The sequence below is a fragment of the Amblyraja radiata genome, chromosome 10, assembly GCF_010909765.2.
Source record: "Amblyraja radiata isolate CabotCenter1 chromosome 10, sAmbRad1.1.pri, whole genome shotgun sequence".
In the NCBI taxonomy this organism is placed as follows: domain Eukaryota; kingdom Metazoa; phylum Chordata; class Chondrichthyes; order Rajiformes; family Rajidae; genus Amblyraja; species Amblyraja radiata.
In genome coordinates this window covers 32,820,633-32,838,258 of record NC_045965.1, presented here as the reverse complement: position 1 = coordinate 32,838,258, position 17,626 = coordinate 32,820,633, and the positions used below count along the sequence as shown (strand labels likewise).

The 17,626-nt window shown below is 40.9% G+C and overlaps 1 protein-coding gene across 1 annotated transcript in view; it reads left to right on the top strand.

Annotated features, from left to right (window-relative positions):
- Positions 1 to 17,626, top strand: part of scp2 (sterol carrier protein 2) — a 62,694-nt gene that overhangs the window by 34,259 nt on the left and 10,809 nt on the right. The window contains exons 12-13 of the mRNA XM_033028506.1: positions 4,153 to 4,306; positions 9,945 to 10,044. Of these exons, the coding sequence (XP_032884397.1) occupies positions 4,153 to 4,306; positions 9,945 to 10,044 (254 nt within the window). The remainder of the gene's footprint in view (positions 1 to 4,152; positions 4,307 to 9,944; positions 10,045 to 17,626) is intronic.

The following is a 17,626-nucleotide window of genomic DNA, read 5'->3' as shown; positions in this document are numbered from 1 at the left end:
ATTGCTCACAAAATGACTAGTGTCCTTTGGACATCATCCATGAATATGCCAAGTAAAAAGCCATGTTGTAATTGTATTTTCCCTTTGGCTTTACATCCTTGTTGTATGTCTCTTGAAAAATTGCTCTGCTGTTTCTGATTAGTTTACTTTTCATATTTTACCTGCTGGCCTTTTCTCTGGGCATTTTAGATTGAGTTCCATCTGGAGAACACATTCTGTGGCTCCATAACATGAAATAATTCCTTTTTTTGAGCACCCATATGTTCACCATATTAGCAGGGACCAATAATTTTGCTATGGATAATTTAATTATTGCAAGATTTTTGCAGATAAAATTTTTTTTTAATTGCATATTAATTGTCTCTGTTCTTTAGAAAATACAAACTCAGCATTTAAGGCTCCCACGCACAATAGATTCTTGAAATCTAATTTTACTATCGTCGCCTGCAGGTATTTTCCTGTGCATATAAATGAATTCAAAAAGGAATTGTTGGATAATTTTTGCAGATGAATCACAACTGAGAGAATGTTTATAAAGATACCACAGTTTAATCTGTATAGGATATAGCATCTTGCTATTTTATTGTGTGTTGCCAGATGTTGTCTTCACAAGAACACATTGTTAGATGCTCTCCAGTGCAGTCTAATGGTGGTAATTGAACCTCACTCACCCCTTAAAAAGGCTCTGGAAAGTTCCTCACATTTTTCTGCACCACAGCAGTTCCTTCAGTAATATGCTGGGTGATAAGACACAGAATTGAAATGAATTCAGCAGGTTTGATATTTGCATTTTACAAGGCAGAAGATATATTTTTCTCCAACCCAAATATGCTGAAATTAATTAAGGACATAATTAATTGATGAGCTTTGATAAGGGTTGGTCAATTATTCAAATATTCAAGAGAGAGAAGCAACTAAATTTAAACCAACTAGCTTTTAACAATTAGTACTTCACTTATGTTAGAAGACTCTAGATAGCAACTATCGGTGTGATTTCCCCCTTACCAATCCCTGTGCTGGCTATGATCAACCATCAAAATAGTACTACTCCTGAGTAAGTCAACTATTGAATTTCCTATTCAAACTTGCTAAGTCTAGGCACTTCCCACGTGATACAAATACACTTTTCCAAGCAAAATCAATGTATTCTCTTGGTTACCGTAAGCAACATCATTGTTGTCATCTTGCTTAAAACGCGGGTATCATGCACTGCCATTTATCTCAGCCACAGTCATTCCTTAGGAGTGCGGATACTGGGAAGGGACATTGCATCAGGCAATCTTCAAGCATTTGTCACATGGTCATTTTTCTACTTCAATTGGACGCATCGTAACCACCATTTGCTTGATTTATGTAATTCCAGTATTTTTTATTCAAGATTAATGCCTGGCAGGAATTGCTCTGTAGGAATAAAATGTGAAGTTTTTCACTTTGGTAAGAAAAACAGAATCTTACTCAAATGGAGTGCCACCATTGTATGCTGATGTTCAGAGGGGTCTAGGTGTGCAAAAAACACAAAAATACCATGCAGTTACAACAAGTAAATAGGAAGGCAAAAGAAAGGCTGCCTTTATTACTGCATCTTTGCGCGGCTTTGGGAGATGGTAGTGCATACAATTCTGATTTCTTATTTGGGAAAGGATTCATGTAATTTGGAACATCTCCCTGGATCCAGCCTGTCAAGCCCTGTGAGAATTTTATATGTTTCAGTGAGATCGCTCTAGAGAGTCCAGGCCTAGTCTACTCAAATCTTTTCTCGTTTGGCAAACCCACCAAACCTGGAACCAATCGAGTGAATCTTTCTTACACTCGCTTTGTTACAAGCATATCCTTTTTCAGTCAATAAAACAAAAATATACACAATACTCCAGGTGGAGTCTCACCTCGGCCCAATATATACGTAATAACTAAGACATCTTCACTTCTGTATTCAAGTCCTCTCACAGTAAAGAACAATATACTATTGGTTTCCTAATGGCTTGTTGCCTGTTGGCTTTTAGTTGTTTAGGACAAGGTCACCTACATCTAAGGAACATCAAGAGTGGAGGGCTTGTGGATAGGCTGGGACTTTCTCCAAGGGGCATAGGAGGCCAAGGGGTGACTTTATAAAAGTATACAAGATCATGGGAGGCATAAATAAGGTGAGTGATCACAGTCTTTGTTCCAACATACAGGAGTCCAAAACTACAGGGCATAGAGTTAAGGTGAGATGGGGAAAGATTTATGAGATTTGAGGGGTATTTTCTTCTTACAGATGATGGTGCATATATAGAACGAGTTGCCAGTGAAAACTGTAGAGATGGATACAATTTAAAAGACATTTATACACTGCATGGTTAGGAAAGATTTAAGGATACTGGCGAGACTCAAGCAAATGGCACTAGTTCAGTTATCAAACCAGGTCAGCAGAGACCACTTCAACCCATGGGCATGTTTCCTTTCTCAATTACTCCTTGCTAGTTTTGTGTTCCTAAATCAATCCCTAATAAATGACTTTATAAATGTATACAAGATCATGGGAGGCATGAGCTCTATTAGCTGTGTCACTGTGCTACCCTTGTCATGTATTTTTTAAACTTGACCCAAAGTGATTCCAATTCCATCTCGATTATATTTTGGATAATCTACAAGTTATGCAGTGGTGTGGGGGAATGAATAATGTTTCATTGTAAAGATGGCACTGAAAAAATAACTGGCCAAAGCTGATTTTCATTTCCAAATATACCCGAGGCTTGAAGGAAAGGAAGGCTGCAGTGACAGAGTGCTTTGAAGTCAGACAGGTTGAAATTGATATGGAGCATGAATTTGTTCCAGTGTAGGGCCAATTTCCATGCTGTAATGTTCTAAGCATTTTCATCAATTCTAAATAACTTCCTAAAATTATAAATCCTCTATTTCTGACTGGCAGACGTAAGCCATGTTGCAAGAATCAGTCACGGTTTTATGTTACAAGCAAATTTTGTAAATATATAGTTGGTAGGTGTAGGGGATTATTCTTCAATAAAAAAGGAACACAATTGAAATTATTCATTTGTAAAATTAATTACTTCATCAGCAATTTTCTGTCTCATTTGTTGTAGATAATTCAAAAAGGTAATTTGTATTTTCATTGAAAAGAGCATTCCCAAAATAATTTGTCAGATTTATTATTTTTGCGTGACCTGTACAATTAGTATACAAATCTTGTATGCCGTGTTCCATGATAATTGGTTTGCATAAAGCCCAAGATGAGAATTGTTAGTTCGGCATGCTAGTTGTAAGCAACTAAAGACTCAGTTGTGCGGCTGTACTAGAAACAGCTGCCAATCTCAGTGATGTTCTTGCCCATTTAAACCCTCTTTGCACATTCAGTTATTTTTCAGCTGGTTTAATTATTGCACCTTCACAACCACCACTTCGGAAAACTGATGTTCACACACTTCCTGGTCAGACAATGGGCATGTAACTAACCTCTTGTTCTGTGCCATTTAAAACGCCCCTGTTAAAATAGTAATAAAGTAATAAAAATCCTCCGCTTTTTATTACTTTACAATCCAGAATTCTTGGATGGCATCATATTACTCCCTGATCCTAAAACTGCCCAATTTGCTTCCTCCCAGCAGTTTATGAAGACCAAACTGTTTATCCCAGTGTTACAAGCGTTGACATATCCTAAGTCCCGTTGTCCAGATAAGGAATTTCAGAGTTTGGGGGTTTAGAGGATAATGGGACTTTGATCTCTCTCATTTAAAGACCCTATAATGCACGTCAGTATTCTTGAAAAGTAGGGCGTTAATATTTAAATTCTTCAATCAAGCTTTTTAAAGTGATTTGCTGGATCTGTGTCACTACATGAATCAGACCCATACAGCTGTAGTCCCACTAATCTGCTTTGTCCAAGCAGCATTGAAGCAAGAGAGGAGCCTGTAAATTGTGGTTAGGCAGACTGTATCAAATACCTAATGTATTAACGATGTCATGCAAAACCTCCACTAACACGCGTTATGACATTGTTGCATACTGTGGGCTGAAGGCATCTATTAAAAGTGTATTTGCTCCAGCATTTAAATGTAGCAGCGTGTCCCAGTGCTGAGCGCAGCTGGCTGGCTGCAGTATTGGTTGGTTTTGTGTCCCAGGGTGTAACATCGAGCGTGCGTGTGTTTGACTCGTCAGGTCTGGCCCAGTGTGCTGAACTGTGCTGGCAGCTGAGAGGCGAGGCCGACAAGAGGCAAGTTCCTGGGGCAAAGGTCGCCTTGCAGCATAACATCGGCCTTGGCGGTGCTGTGGTTGTAACCATTTACAGGATGGGTTTCCCAGATGTTGTGCGGTGAGTGAAACCTACTTTGTGTACAGGGATGCAGCAGATTCTGCAGCTAGAGTGTGCATCATGGCGTGCGATCCTCCTTCATTCAGGTTCAACCTGTTTGTTTAGTTATGCATTGCCCACGCTGAAACTAGATGTGTATATCCTGCAACAATGTGGTTCCAGCAGGCATTTTAACTTCAAGAACTTAAACCAGACAAAGGCCTTTCATTTGCTTTATCTTTTCTTGCCTAGTAACTAATTAATTAATGTATGTTGTCTGTGCTGTTCTGTCTCTTCTTACTTAATATTACTGTATATAAATGTATTGAGGCCCTAATAAAATGTTGAGTTTGGAGCCATCTAAAATGGCAGAGGCTTGTTTTAAAAAAATACACAAAGTGTCAGTGGGTTAGGCAGTATCTCTGCAGAACCTGGATAGGTGATGTTTCAGGTTGGGATGTCTGAAATACTCTCTTTCTTCAGAAAATGTGGTTTCCTTCCTGCTATCATAGATGGATCCCTCCTCTGTGTCCTGTAGTTCTGCTCTCGCTCCTCCTTCCCCCCAAAAGGAACAAGGATAGAGTTTCCCTGGTCCTCGCCTTTCACCCCACCAACCTCTACATTCACACATCACCCTCCATACATGGCATTGGGGGGCAGTCGCACAGCGGTCAAGTTGCTGCCTTGCAGCGTCAGAGACCCGTGTTTGATCCGGACTGCGGGTGCTTTCTGTACAGTTTGTACGTTCTCCCTGTAACCGCGTGGGTTTTCGCCGGGTTCCTCTCAAATTGGCTTCTGTAAATTGTCCCTGGTGTGTAGTATAGAACTAGTAGTGTAAGGCTGACATTGGTCGGTGTGGACTCTGGGCCGAAGGGCCGGTTTCCATTCTGTGTCTCTAAACTAAGCTAAACTAATCTCCGACATTTCCGTTGCCTCCAACGTGATCCCACCTTCTTGCATCTCCACCCTTTCTGCCTTCCGCAGAGACCGCTGCGTCCACAACTCCTTGGTTCAACCCCTTCCTTCTCAGAAAACCCACTCCCCAGGTACCCAGGTCCCCTGCAACAACAGGAGGTGTGACACCTGTTCCTATACCTCTTACATCCACAAATCCCAGCAGTCCTTCCAGGTGAGACAGAAGTTCATGTGCACCTCCTCCAAGCTCATCTACTGCATCCAGTGATCCCAATGTGGTCTCCTATACATCAGAGAGACCAAACATAGACTCGGCAATCGTTTTGCTGAACACTTGCACTCCAAGGCACACATGATCTCCTTGTTGCTAACCATTTAAACTCCTATTCCCATACTGACAATTCTATCTTGGGCCTCCTCCGTTGCCAAAATGAGGCCACACACAAACCGGGGGGAAAGCGCCTCGTATTCCTCATGGTTAGTTTACAACCCAACAATGTGAACAATGAATTCTCCAATTTTAGGTAATCTCTAACAACCCCCACCCTTTCCTTTCTCTTTCTCTCTCATACCCCCCCCCCCCCCCCCCTCCCCCACCATGGTGGGAGGGAAGTTGTTGCACATGTGTGAGGTTACAGGAAAATAAATTATTTAACTATTGTAAATTGCCCCTAATGTGTAGATGACTGGTAGAATCCGGGGGGAACTGTGCAAATGTAGGTAGAGTTAATAAAAATGGAAGTGATGTGAGATTAATGCAAATAGGTCATTGATAATCAGCAGGGACTCAGTGGGTTGTGAGATCAGTTTCTGTGTTGTATCTCTCTGTGACCGACTATCTTATATTGACGCCCTCTTTTCACACTATTCTCTGCTGCCCATCCTCCCGTTGGAACTCAGCAACACTGTTTGCTTTCAGGAGCATTTCCATTTCAAGGTTTCAAGATGAGTTTATTGTCATACGTACCAATTAAGGTACAGTGAAAGTCAGATTGCCATACAGTCATACCAATAAAGAGCAACAAGACACCCAAATGCATTTTTACCATGAACATCCACCACAGCGACACCCCCACATTCCTCACTGTGATGGAAGGCAAAAAAAGTTCAATCTTCTTCCCTTCTTTGTTCTCACGGTCGGAGCATTTGAACCTTCCGTTATTTGGGCAATCAAGCTCCCCCATCAGGGGGATCTCAGCTCCCCGCTCCGGGGCTGGTTGAACCTCCTGCGGCTTGGAGCTTCCCGACATCAGTCTCTACCCGAGACTGCGAGCTCCTCGATGTTGAAATCCACAGGCCACAGTTGGAGTGCCGATCCCAAGCAAGGGATCACAGGCACCAAATGATAAGTCCACGGCCCTGCGGTGGGGCTCAAAGTCAGATTTGAGCAAGGCCACCAGCTCCATGATGTTAGTCCGCAGAGTGACCGGAGATACGATCCGGGGGAAAAAATCGCATCTCCAGCAAGGTAAGAGATTGGGATAAAGAGGTTTCCCCTACCCCCCCCCCCCCCCCCGCACTTCCCATAAAACAAACCAGAGAACATTAACACATATTTTTTAAAACACACTAAAAATTACAGAAAAGACAGACTGTAGGCGAGGCTGACGGCACCACCCGGTGGTCACTATTTATCCACAAATCGGGACAATGGTTGAGACCGCTCATATTTCTTGGCACACCGATATTCCAGACACATCCACTGCCTAATGATATCATAGGGTCATGAGTAATTGGAGCAGAATTAGGCCATTCAGCCCATCAAGTCTACTTGCCATTCTATCATGGCTGATCTATCTCTCCCCCCTAACCCCATTCTCCTGCCTTTTCCCCATAACCCCTGACACCCACTGCTTCACTTGGAGACCTCTGTTTCCTCATGCAATCTTGCTATTCCTCACAAGGCATCATCCCAAACATGGCGTCCGTATATCTGTGAATTTCTTTGGTGTTGCACAAGCAAATAGATGGGAGGTGGAGCTGTGAAACCGGAGCAGGCATAAATTTTAACATTACATTTGACATGTTTTCTAAATTGATTTTAATCTATTCTGAAGTATTTTTTGTTCCTACTGAGCATGTGTACTTCGCCTCCATTACCGCAGGTGGGAGGGGAAAGATTTAAAAGGGACTTTAGAGGGATACTTTTTCCACATTGAGTATATGGAACAAGTTGTCTGAAGAAGTGGCGGAGCCAATATGACATTTAAGACTTGGATAGGTATATGGATAGGATTTGCATTTGGTGCACTCGATGTGGCCTCCTCCACATTGGTGAGACCAAGCACGGACTAGGCGACGTCTCTGATGAGCACACACTAAATCTACCATGGCCACCTGGAATTCCCATTTTCTCGCCATTTCATTTCCTCTCCCCGTTCCGACAACTGGCACTGCAGTAGACTGAGGACAGACAATTTGTGTGGCAATGGGAAGAAGAATGAAAATGGCTGGCAAAGGGGAGCTCCAGGTGGTCAGGTGCCCGGAAAACCATTTACCTAGTCTTCATGTGATCTCACTGATGTAGAGGGGGGCACATCCAGAGCACCAAATGCATTAAAATGAGATTGGAGGAGGTGCATGGGAATGTTTTCGTCAATCGGAGGGTTATTGGACAGTGATGAGGGAGGAGGTGTTGGGTCAGGTATTATACCACCTATGTTTTAATGGGGAAAGTGCCTGGAGAGGGGAAGGTATGAGCAAAGCCAACAGTCACAGAAAGAGTGGTCCTTGTGGAAAGCTGAAAGGGTTGGAGGAGGGAAGATGTGACAGGTGGTGAAATAATGTTGTAGCTGGTGGAAATGTTGAAGAATGATGTATTGCATGTCAAGGCTGGTGTGGTGAAAGTAAGAGAAGTGAACTATTCCTGTGATAGACACAAAATGCTGGAGTAACTCAGCGGGACAGGCAGTATCTCTGGAGAGAAGGAATGGGTGTCTGAAGAAGGGCCTCGACCCAAAATGTCACCCATTCCTTCTCTCCAGAGACGCTGCCTGTCCCGCTGAGTTACTCCAGCATTTTGTGTCTATCTTTGGTTTAAACCAGCATCTGCAGTTCCTTCCCACTCCTTTTGTCTGAACTATCTCTGTTCTGTCTGGAGGGAGATGGATGTGAGCAGAAGTGCAGGAAATGGAGGGCGTGGGAGTGGGCTCCATCAACCACAATGGGGAGGGAGTCCTGTTTCCTGAAAAAAGAGATTGTCTCCAATGTCCTGGAGTTAAAGGCCTCATCTTGAGAACAGATGTGGCGGGGAAAGAGGACCTGGGAGAGAGATGAGGTGTTCTTACAAGTGACAGGGTGGGAGAAGGTGCTGTCTAGGTTGTTATGCGAGTCAGAGCTAGGAATTGGATGTAAATATTTACATCAGTTACATAGGCAGCATTTTGGCTCTCTGTTATACTAGGAAATGCTCTGATTAAACTACTAAAGACTGGAGCCACTACTTTTTAATATGAAAGTCAAGAAAAATTTTAAGTGCATTCACACCATTTATACTGTTTTCATTGGCACTTTCCCCTGCAAACAATGCACCCTACACCACCTCTCTCATCGCCATCCAGCAACTTTCCAGCTGAGGAACAGATTCACACAAACCTCCTCCCAATCTCATCTAACATGTCAGAAGTTTAAACGCAGAGAGAAGTGTGGAATGATGCATGAATTAGCAGTTCATCACATTCACTATTAAATGTTTTATCTATTGACTGATGGAAGATTGATCAGTTTATGAATGGACTGTGATCCCACCATACTCTTTTTATACTCTCCGCTCATATTGAAGTACCTTTTTTATTTTTGGCACTCAGATTTGTGTCCAGGATGGAATGATGGAATGAAAGCTTTCCTGCTTGTTTTCTAATCTTAAATCAATCTCTAATAAATGAGAGCTGCAAAAAACAGCTTCACGTGAAATTAACTGTCTTACATGGACACCCCACAATTATGCAATGACCTTCCCATATTAATTAATGTATAAAATTAATACCGACCATTTACACCTGTGCAATTTCCAACTGTGATTGATATGGGACATTATCAGTGACTCTTGACATTATATATAGCATTATGTAAATACTTATTATGTGAAATATAGCTGCAAGATTTCAATTAGAATGCATCTTTCTGAAAATATTAAATTTTGGGAACGTCTCCAAATATTTCTCGGAAAAACGATACAGACCCAACTGCACCAACTATTGTGCGTGTGAAGTATTCATCTACAGTCAAGAAGTAAAACATTTAACAAATTGAAAACACTTAGTAACTACTGTCCGTCATATTGTAAAATGTGTGTTTTTCATATTCGTTAGAAGGCCTGATAATTTCATTTCATTTTCTGAGGCTAGGAATTCAAATTCACAAGAAGGTATATTTTTCAGAAAATTATTTTTTGTGGGGAGGTGAGTATTAGCGAATTTTGGAGTGCGAGATTGTTAAGAAGTAAAATTTAATATTTTCTCGTGTACCTTCTGAGTTATCATAGTGAATGCGAATAACTGGAAAGGTTGTATGTACGTATTGATAGTTTAACATTGAATCTACAACTACAACAAACTTTATCTTTATCCTTTACAGAAAAGCATGGTCTCTCCCTGACTTATAAGTGCTGGTGCTGACAGTGAAATGTATGTTTACATTTCTGCTTGGGCTGTAAATTGGATCCACATCTCAATGAAATACAACCCTTATGGTACTCTATTTCTTTCATTGCCATTTACTTTAAATATATTATTCTTGATTTCAGAAACCAATACATCCAAGCAATTCCAACCAGTGCTGCATCCGACGCAAACGGATTTAAAGCCCAAACTGTTTTTAAAGAAATTGAGAAAAAGCTTCAACAGGTGAGACAAATGCGGATCTTAATCTGTTGGATTTGCAGTTGAACCGATCAACTGAGGGACTGAGTGGTTTAAAAAACTTCCGCCTGTTGGGGAGAAGGAAGGCTTGTGTTCAATCCAGCCTTGATATGAGGAGATGACTCTGAAAACTGAATAACAAAGTGAAATGAAGTAGTTCTTTGCAGCATGATTAGAGCTCAGCGCATAGTTGGGATTGAATAAGTAAAACTCGTTGTCTCAGCTGCATACCTCCTGCCCACAAACAGCGTGTTGAAAGTTAGGAACTTTCTTGGATTACATAATGTCACCAACAGGTCACCAAGAGTACACTGGTAGTGAACGAGTAGGAACACAGAATCAGGCAGCACTGAAAGCCAGACATTCACTCCTGAAAATTAAAAAATATATCTCTGTATGCTGGAAATCTGAAACAAAAACTAAATGCTGGAAATGTTCAGCAAATGGTCAAAAAGGAACGGTTAATGTTTCAGACGATGACCTATCTGGCAAATTGATATTTGACCTGTAATGTTAACCCTGTTTCTCTGCATTGATGCTGCCTGACCTGCTAAGTGTTTCATGCATTTTCTGCTTTTGTTTCGATCATCCTGTCTTATCTATGCTGGATCTTTGAAATAGCTGTTTATCCAACTCTCCCAGTTTTGGCCTACATTCCAGTATTTTTTAATGTTTTCCTTTTTCAAATATATAATCGCCTCCCTTTTGAAAGTTATTATTATATCTGCTTTAAAGTAACATATTTCTGATCATATCGATGTTCTGTGCCACTATATTTCTCCCAGTATCTTTTAAAGTTCTTTTGCAAATTATCTCCTTGAACATTTCCAACTTGTTTGGTCTATTGATATTTTAGTCATTAGAAATAGCTATTTCCCTGTCCACTGCAGTCAAACCTTTCAATAATTTGAACTACACAATTGGATTTACTTCAAATTTCCCTGGTGTAAGAAGAACATTTCCAACTTGTTTGGTCTCTCTAGGTAACTTAACTTCATTCCAGGTAAACAATTTAAATCCAAAAAGCTATTGCTCGAATACTGGGTCCTCCCTCCAGTCCAACATGTTCCTTTCCTCCCACACATTTTGAAAGTTCTTGTATACAACTGCCACCACGTCTATCAACCATAACCTTTATCTAATCCAATAAATCAATCACTAGCTTGCTGACAGAAGACAGTGTTGTGGTGGAAGGACAATATTCAGGTTAGAGGTCTGTGATCAGTGGAGATCCATAGGCGTCTGTGCTGGGACCTCTGCTGTTTTATGACATATAGATTACTTGGACGCAAATGTAGATGGGTTTATTAATAAGTTCACAGATGATACAAAGATTGCTGGAGTCGCGGACTGTGAGGAAGGATGTCAAAGAAGAGAATGGGATATAGATATACTACAGTAAAGGCAGATGGAGTTTAATCTGAGATGTGTTGCACTTTGGGAGGTCGAATGCAAGGGGAAAGTATACAGCTAATGACAAAATCCTTAACCGCATTGATGTACAGAAGTTCAAATTATTGAAAGGTTTGACTGCAGTGGACAGGGGAATAGCTATTTCTAATGACTAAAATATCAATAGACCAAGCAAGTTGGAAATGTTCAAGGAGATAATTTGCAAAAGAACTTTAAAAGATACTGGGAGAAATATAGTGGCACAGAACATCGATATGATCAGAAATATGTTACTTTAAAGCAGATATAATAATAACTTTGTCGAACTCCTTAAAAGCGGCAATGCAAATAGATAGTGGTGAAGAAGGCATACGGTATGCTTGGCTTCACTGCTCGAGACATTGCGTATAAGGGTCAGGAAGTCATGATGGAGCTTTTTAGGACTTTGGTGAGACCGCATTTGGATTACCATGTGCTGATCCGATCACACCAATACGGATGTGGAGGTTTTGGAAAGGGTGCAGAGGAGATTTATATCTGTTGGCCAGCTCTACTAGTATTATCCAAACAAACAAAACTTTGCATTCAGCTTGATGGTCAAGATGGTGTTTGTGTAAATACAAGGAAGATCTATGCCCTGGTTTCCGATCAGTTTATAGACTTCTGAGCAGCTATATCTTTTCCCATTCTCTAAGTCTTGATAATCAACAACATGACAATGCTTTTAAGTTGGGTAACAATACCGAAAACTCAAATATGTTGATAGGAAGAAAGTAAAGGGCCTGTCCCACTTTCACGACCTAATTCACGACCTCTGCCGAGTTTGCCCTTGACTCATACTCGCAGCATGGTCGTCACGAGGTCGTAGGTACTCGTGGCATAAAGTAGGTCGAGGCGTTTTTCTAGCATGATGAAAAATGTCCATGAGTAAAAAAGGTCGTGAATTAGGTCATGAAAGTGGGACAGGCCCTTAAATGTATTTAGCATAGATGTAAAATGAGACAGTTGCTTTTAATTTGAACTGTTTGCAGGCTTTTACTGATATTGCACACGCATGTCAGACCTGGATGTTTTTCCTGGCTCCTGTCTATATTTGTATGGTAATGTTTTGGAATCGGTTTAAAGCATACAACAATGATGTGAAACAGCTTACTTGAAAATGTACGTATATCAGCAATTAACACAAGTTGACCTCGCATGCATCTTTCAACCATATGTCTTAACAGTTTGGGTTGGAAATAGCCATCTTTTTCATGGAGAGAAAGAAATTATGTAACATAAAAATAAGAGGCTTGTGATAAATAATAATGCATTTCATTCTTATGTTTTATTTTTACCTTACTATTTGTAGGAAATATGAATTAAGCTTTATAGCTGCCATGTTAAATCTTACTGCACAACAGTTGGATGGGTACATGGATTAATTTATATTTTACCAAGATTTAATGATTTTATGTAGTGAATTTTACCACATTGATTCTCAGAAAGATGGAAGAGCACCATACAAATATCTTAATACATTCCCTACACCTTAAACATATAAACACAAGAATCAAATTGGCTATTTAATTTCCTGAATCCTCACTCATGTGTGACCCAATACATTATACCTGCCGTTTCGCCTTTATTCCTGATTACCTTTGATTAACTAAGTCATATAATTTTCATATTTACATGAGTTTGGGAAGAAGTGTCACAAACCTCTGTCACCCTTTTGAGAAGAGAAAGGCCTTGTAATTTCACAGCTAAAAGGACTGCTGTGTGGGGAATTGTCCAGCTGTTTAAATCTTGTTATATCATTACGTCTTTATACGTGCAGTGCCAATGACATTCCAAGCATAAAATTCAGTGGTATTTCCTCTATCATAATGTGAACTAACCTCATTAAATTTAGGAGAAACTGGATTAATCCCAGGATTTTCTTGCTTTGAAAGGTTCACTTTGACACTAGTGAACTAAGTTCCAAATCACACGCCTGATTTGGGTCTTTGTTGATGTTGTGTCTAAATCTTTGAGCTCATTTCCCAATGGCACTGTGATAATACCTCCATTAAAAGGATTGCAATGGTTCAAGATGGTGGCTTATCACTCTCTCCAAGGGCAGTTAGGGATGAGCAGTAAACACTGGCCTTGTCAGTGATGTTCACATTCCGAAGTGATCTTTCAAGATAATTGCACCGATATATACATTTTCAGAGTGCAAGATAGGTTTCCTCGTGTCAGGCAAGCACAACTGTTGACCTGTATTTTTGTCCTCTTTGCTTCTTGAGAAGAATAAGTACACACAGTTCAGGTTTTGAATTCTAGTTGAACAGAGCAATTGGCTGCTATTCTCCTGCATTAGGAAAATAGGAATAGAATAAACATCAGCTGGCTTTTTTGCTCTAAGTGCAGAGACAAAATCATGTCATCCATGTTGAGAAGCCTGCCAAAACTTGCTGTTTGTGCTCATATAAAAGGAATGTAAATGTGAGAGATGCAGCAGGGAGCATCCGTTTCTGGGGGCACTCTCACTGACTAAGGCAGCACCAGCAATGAGGAAACTGGTGTTCGGTGGCTGAACCTACATCGTCTGACACTCCAAGTAGATCAGAATCAAATTCTACTCTTGTCATGGCAGAATGCCATACCGAGCTACTTCATGTGTGTGTTTACAATTCTGTGAAATATTAATCTGCACATAAATCAGTTAAAATATCAGTTTGTATTCAATTGCTATTAATTTAAAAGTTACACAGGAAATCGTGATTGTATGAACATCAGTGTGTGGTTGATAACTTGGGATTTCATTTTCATTATACTTTCTGGATAGACCCCTTATACAGTGCATTCAGAAAGTATTCAGACCACTTTTTCCACATTTTGTTACGTTACAGCCTATTTATAAAATTGATTAAATTCATTTTTTTTAATCATCAATCTACACACAATACCCCAGAATGAAGAAGCAAAAACAGCTGTTTAGAAATGTTTGCAAACTAATTAAAAAGAAATAACTGAAATATCACATTTACATAAGTATTCAGACCCTTTGCTATGACACTCAAAATTGAGCTTAGGTTCATCATGTTTCCATTGATTATCCTTGAGATGTTTCTACAACTTGATTGAAGTCCACCAGTGGTAAATTAAATCGATTGGACATGATTTGGAAAGGCACACACCTGTCTATATAAGATCCCACAGTTGACAGTGCATGTCAGAGCAAAAACCAAGCCATGAAGACAAAGGAATTGTCCGTAGATCTCCGAGACAGGATTGTGTCGAGACACAAATCTGGGGAAGGGTGTAAAACAATTTCTGCAGCATTGCAAGTCCCGAAGAGCACAGTGGCCTCTGTCATTCTTAAATGGAAGAACTTTGGAACCACAAGGACTCTTCATAGAGCTGACTGCCCGGCCAAACTGAGTAATTGGGGGAGAAGGGCCTTGGTTAGGGAGGTGACCAAGAACCGGATGGTTACTCTGACAGAGCTCCAGACAAAGTTCCCCTGCGGAGATAGTAGAACCTTCCAGAAGGACAACTATATCTGCAGCACTCCACCAATCAGGCCTTTATGGTAGAGGGGCCAGACGGAAGCCACTCCTCAGTAAAAGGCACATGACAGCCTGCTTGGAGTTTGCCAAAAGGCATGAGAAACAAGATTCTCTGGTCTCATAAAACCAAGTTGAACTCTTTGGCCTGAATGCCAAGCATCATGTCTTGATGAAACCAGGCACCGCTCATCACCTGGCAAATACCATACCTACGGTGAAGCATGGTGGTGGCAGCATCATGCTGTGGGGATGTTTTTCAGCGGCAGGAATTGGGAGACTAGTCAGGATCGAGGGAAAGATGAACAGAGCAAAGTACAGAAAGATCCTTGATGAAAACCTGCTCCAGAGCGTTCTTGACCTCAGACTTGGGCGGAGGTTCACCTTCCAACAGGACAACAACCCTAAGCACGCAGCCAAGACAACGTAGGAGTGGCTTCGTGACAAGTCTGTGAATGTCCTTTAGTGGCCCAGCCAGAGCCCGGACTTGAACCCAATTGAACATCTCTGGAGGGACCGGAAAATAGTTGTGCATCAACGCTCCCCATCCAACCTGACGGAGCTTGAGAGGTTCTGCAGAGAAGAATGGGAGAAATTACCCAAATACAGGTGTGCCAAGCTTGTAGCGTCATACCTAGGAGACTTGAGGCTGTAATCGCCGCCAAAGGTGCCTCAACATAGTACTGAGTAAAGGGTCTGAATACTTCTGTAAATGTGATATTTCAGTTCTTTATTTTTAATTACTTTGCAAAAAATTCTAAACACTTGTTTTCACTTTTTTATTATGGGGTATTGTGTGGAGATTGATGATTTTAAAAAAAAGAATTTAATCCATTTTACATAAGGTTGTAACGTAACAAAATGTGGAAAAGTGAAGGGGTCTGAATACTTTCTGAATGCACTGTACCTCAGAATAACCATACTGTTCTGCTGCAGTACCTTAAGCTGCATTAAGTGGCTAGTTGGAACTGGGCCATACTTGCTGTATGCATTGGTTTATTTTTAGAAAATTTTAAATTTGACTAAGACCTTGCAAAAGAAATAGCCTTATTCAAATATTGTCGCTGAATTCTGAAATTGCTCAAATTTCAGGTGCAGTTGAAAATGTTGTGCATGTGAGTATAGAAGTTGGGAGGTCAAGTTGCAGTCGTATAAGGCATTGGTGAGGCCTCATTTTGAGTATTGTGTTCCTTTCTAGGCACCATGTTACAGGAAAGATGGTGTCGCTGGAAAGGAAATTTACGAGGATATTGCCAGGACTTGAGGGTCTGAGCAAAGGCAGCAGGAAGAGGGGTGATCTTATGCAGGTGTATAAAATCATCAGAGGAATAGGGGAAGTAGGGGAATCGAGCACCAGAGGACATAGGTTTAAGGTGAAGGGGGAAAGATCTTATAGGAATCTGAGGGGTAACTTTTTCACATAAAAGGTGGTGGGTGTATGGAATGAGTTTCCAGAGGAGGTTGTTGAGGCAGGGACTATTGCAACATTTAAGAAATAATTAGACAGGTACATGGATATGACGGGTTTGGAGTGATATGGGCAGGTGGGACTAGTGTAGATGTGACATGTTGGTAGGTGTGTACAAGTTGAGCCGAGGGGCCTGTTTCCACACTGTGTGCCTGACTCTCTGCGTTTATAAATGGGTGGCGCAGCTGGTAGAGCTGCTGCCTCTCAGCATCAGAGACCAGGATTTTATCATGACCTGACCGCGGGGGTTGTCTGTGTGATGTTTTCACCGTGTTAGCACTTGGGTTTCCTCGGTGTACTCTGGTTTCTGCCCACATCGCAAAGGCATGCGGTAGGCTAATTGGCCTGTGTAACTTGCCCCTAATGTGTAGGGAGTGGATAAGAAAGTAGGATAACATAGAACTCGTGATCAGTGGTTGGCGTGGACTCAATGAGCCAAATGGCCTGTTTCTATGCTGTATCTACGAACTGAACTAAACCAAAACAACTACCAAGCTTTTAATTTCAAAAGTGAATTAGTATAAAAATAAATTGTCATATTAGCAATTTTAAAAATATTTTGTTTTGTTTAGCATTGGGGCAAAAACCTGTTAATGCTGGTGATCCGAGGGGGGGGGGGGGGAATGCTAGAAACACTCAGAATGTCAGACAGCATTAGTGGGGCAAGAAACCTTCAACATTATAGGAGCCTTCGGACCTGAAAAAAAAAATAAAAGTATGTTTTAAGTTGCAGAGAGAGGGAAGAGTGGATAGAATAGAATTATGCGGGAAGAGACATTACTCTGCAACTTCATGTATACTTGTCTTCATTTTCCAATTTTGATGAAGGGTTGTTGACCTCTAATGCTATTTGTGAGCTACAGTAGTTGCTGCACCAGCCTGCAAAAGTAACTTAATAGACTCAAATTAATTTAATGAAGTGTGCGCCGCAGTGTGTTATAAATTAAAAAGCTACAATCAACGTAAGCATCAACTTTGACGTTGCGCGTTAACTTAAAACTGTACAAAGGGTTAATGAGAAACAGGGATGCCAAGGCAAGGAGCAATGTTTTGGGTGTGGTTCTCACATTTATTCTAAGAGGAGGGTTTTCCAGGCCATGAAGGAGAGAATTTCAGAACTCGGTGACATCTTAGTCCAAGAGTAATTCAACCATCTCTAGACACAAGACCAGGG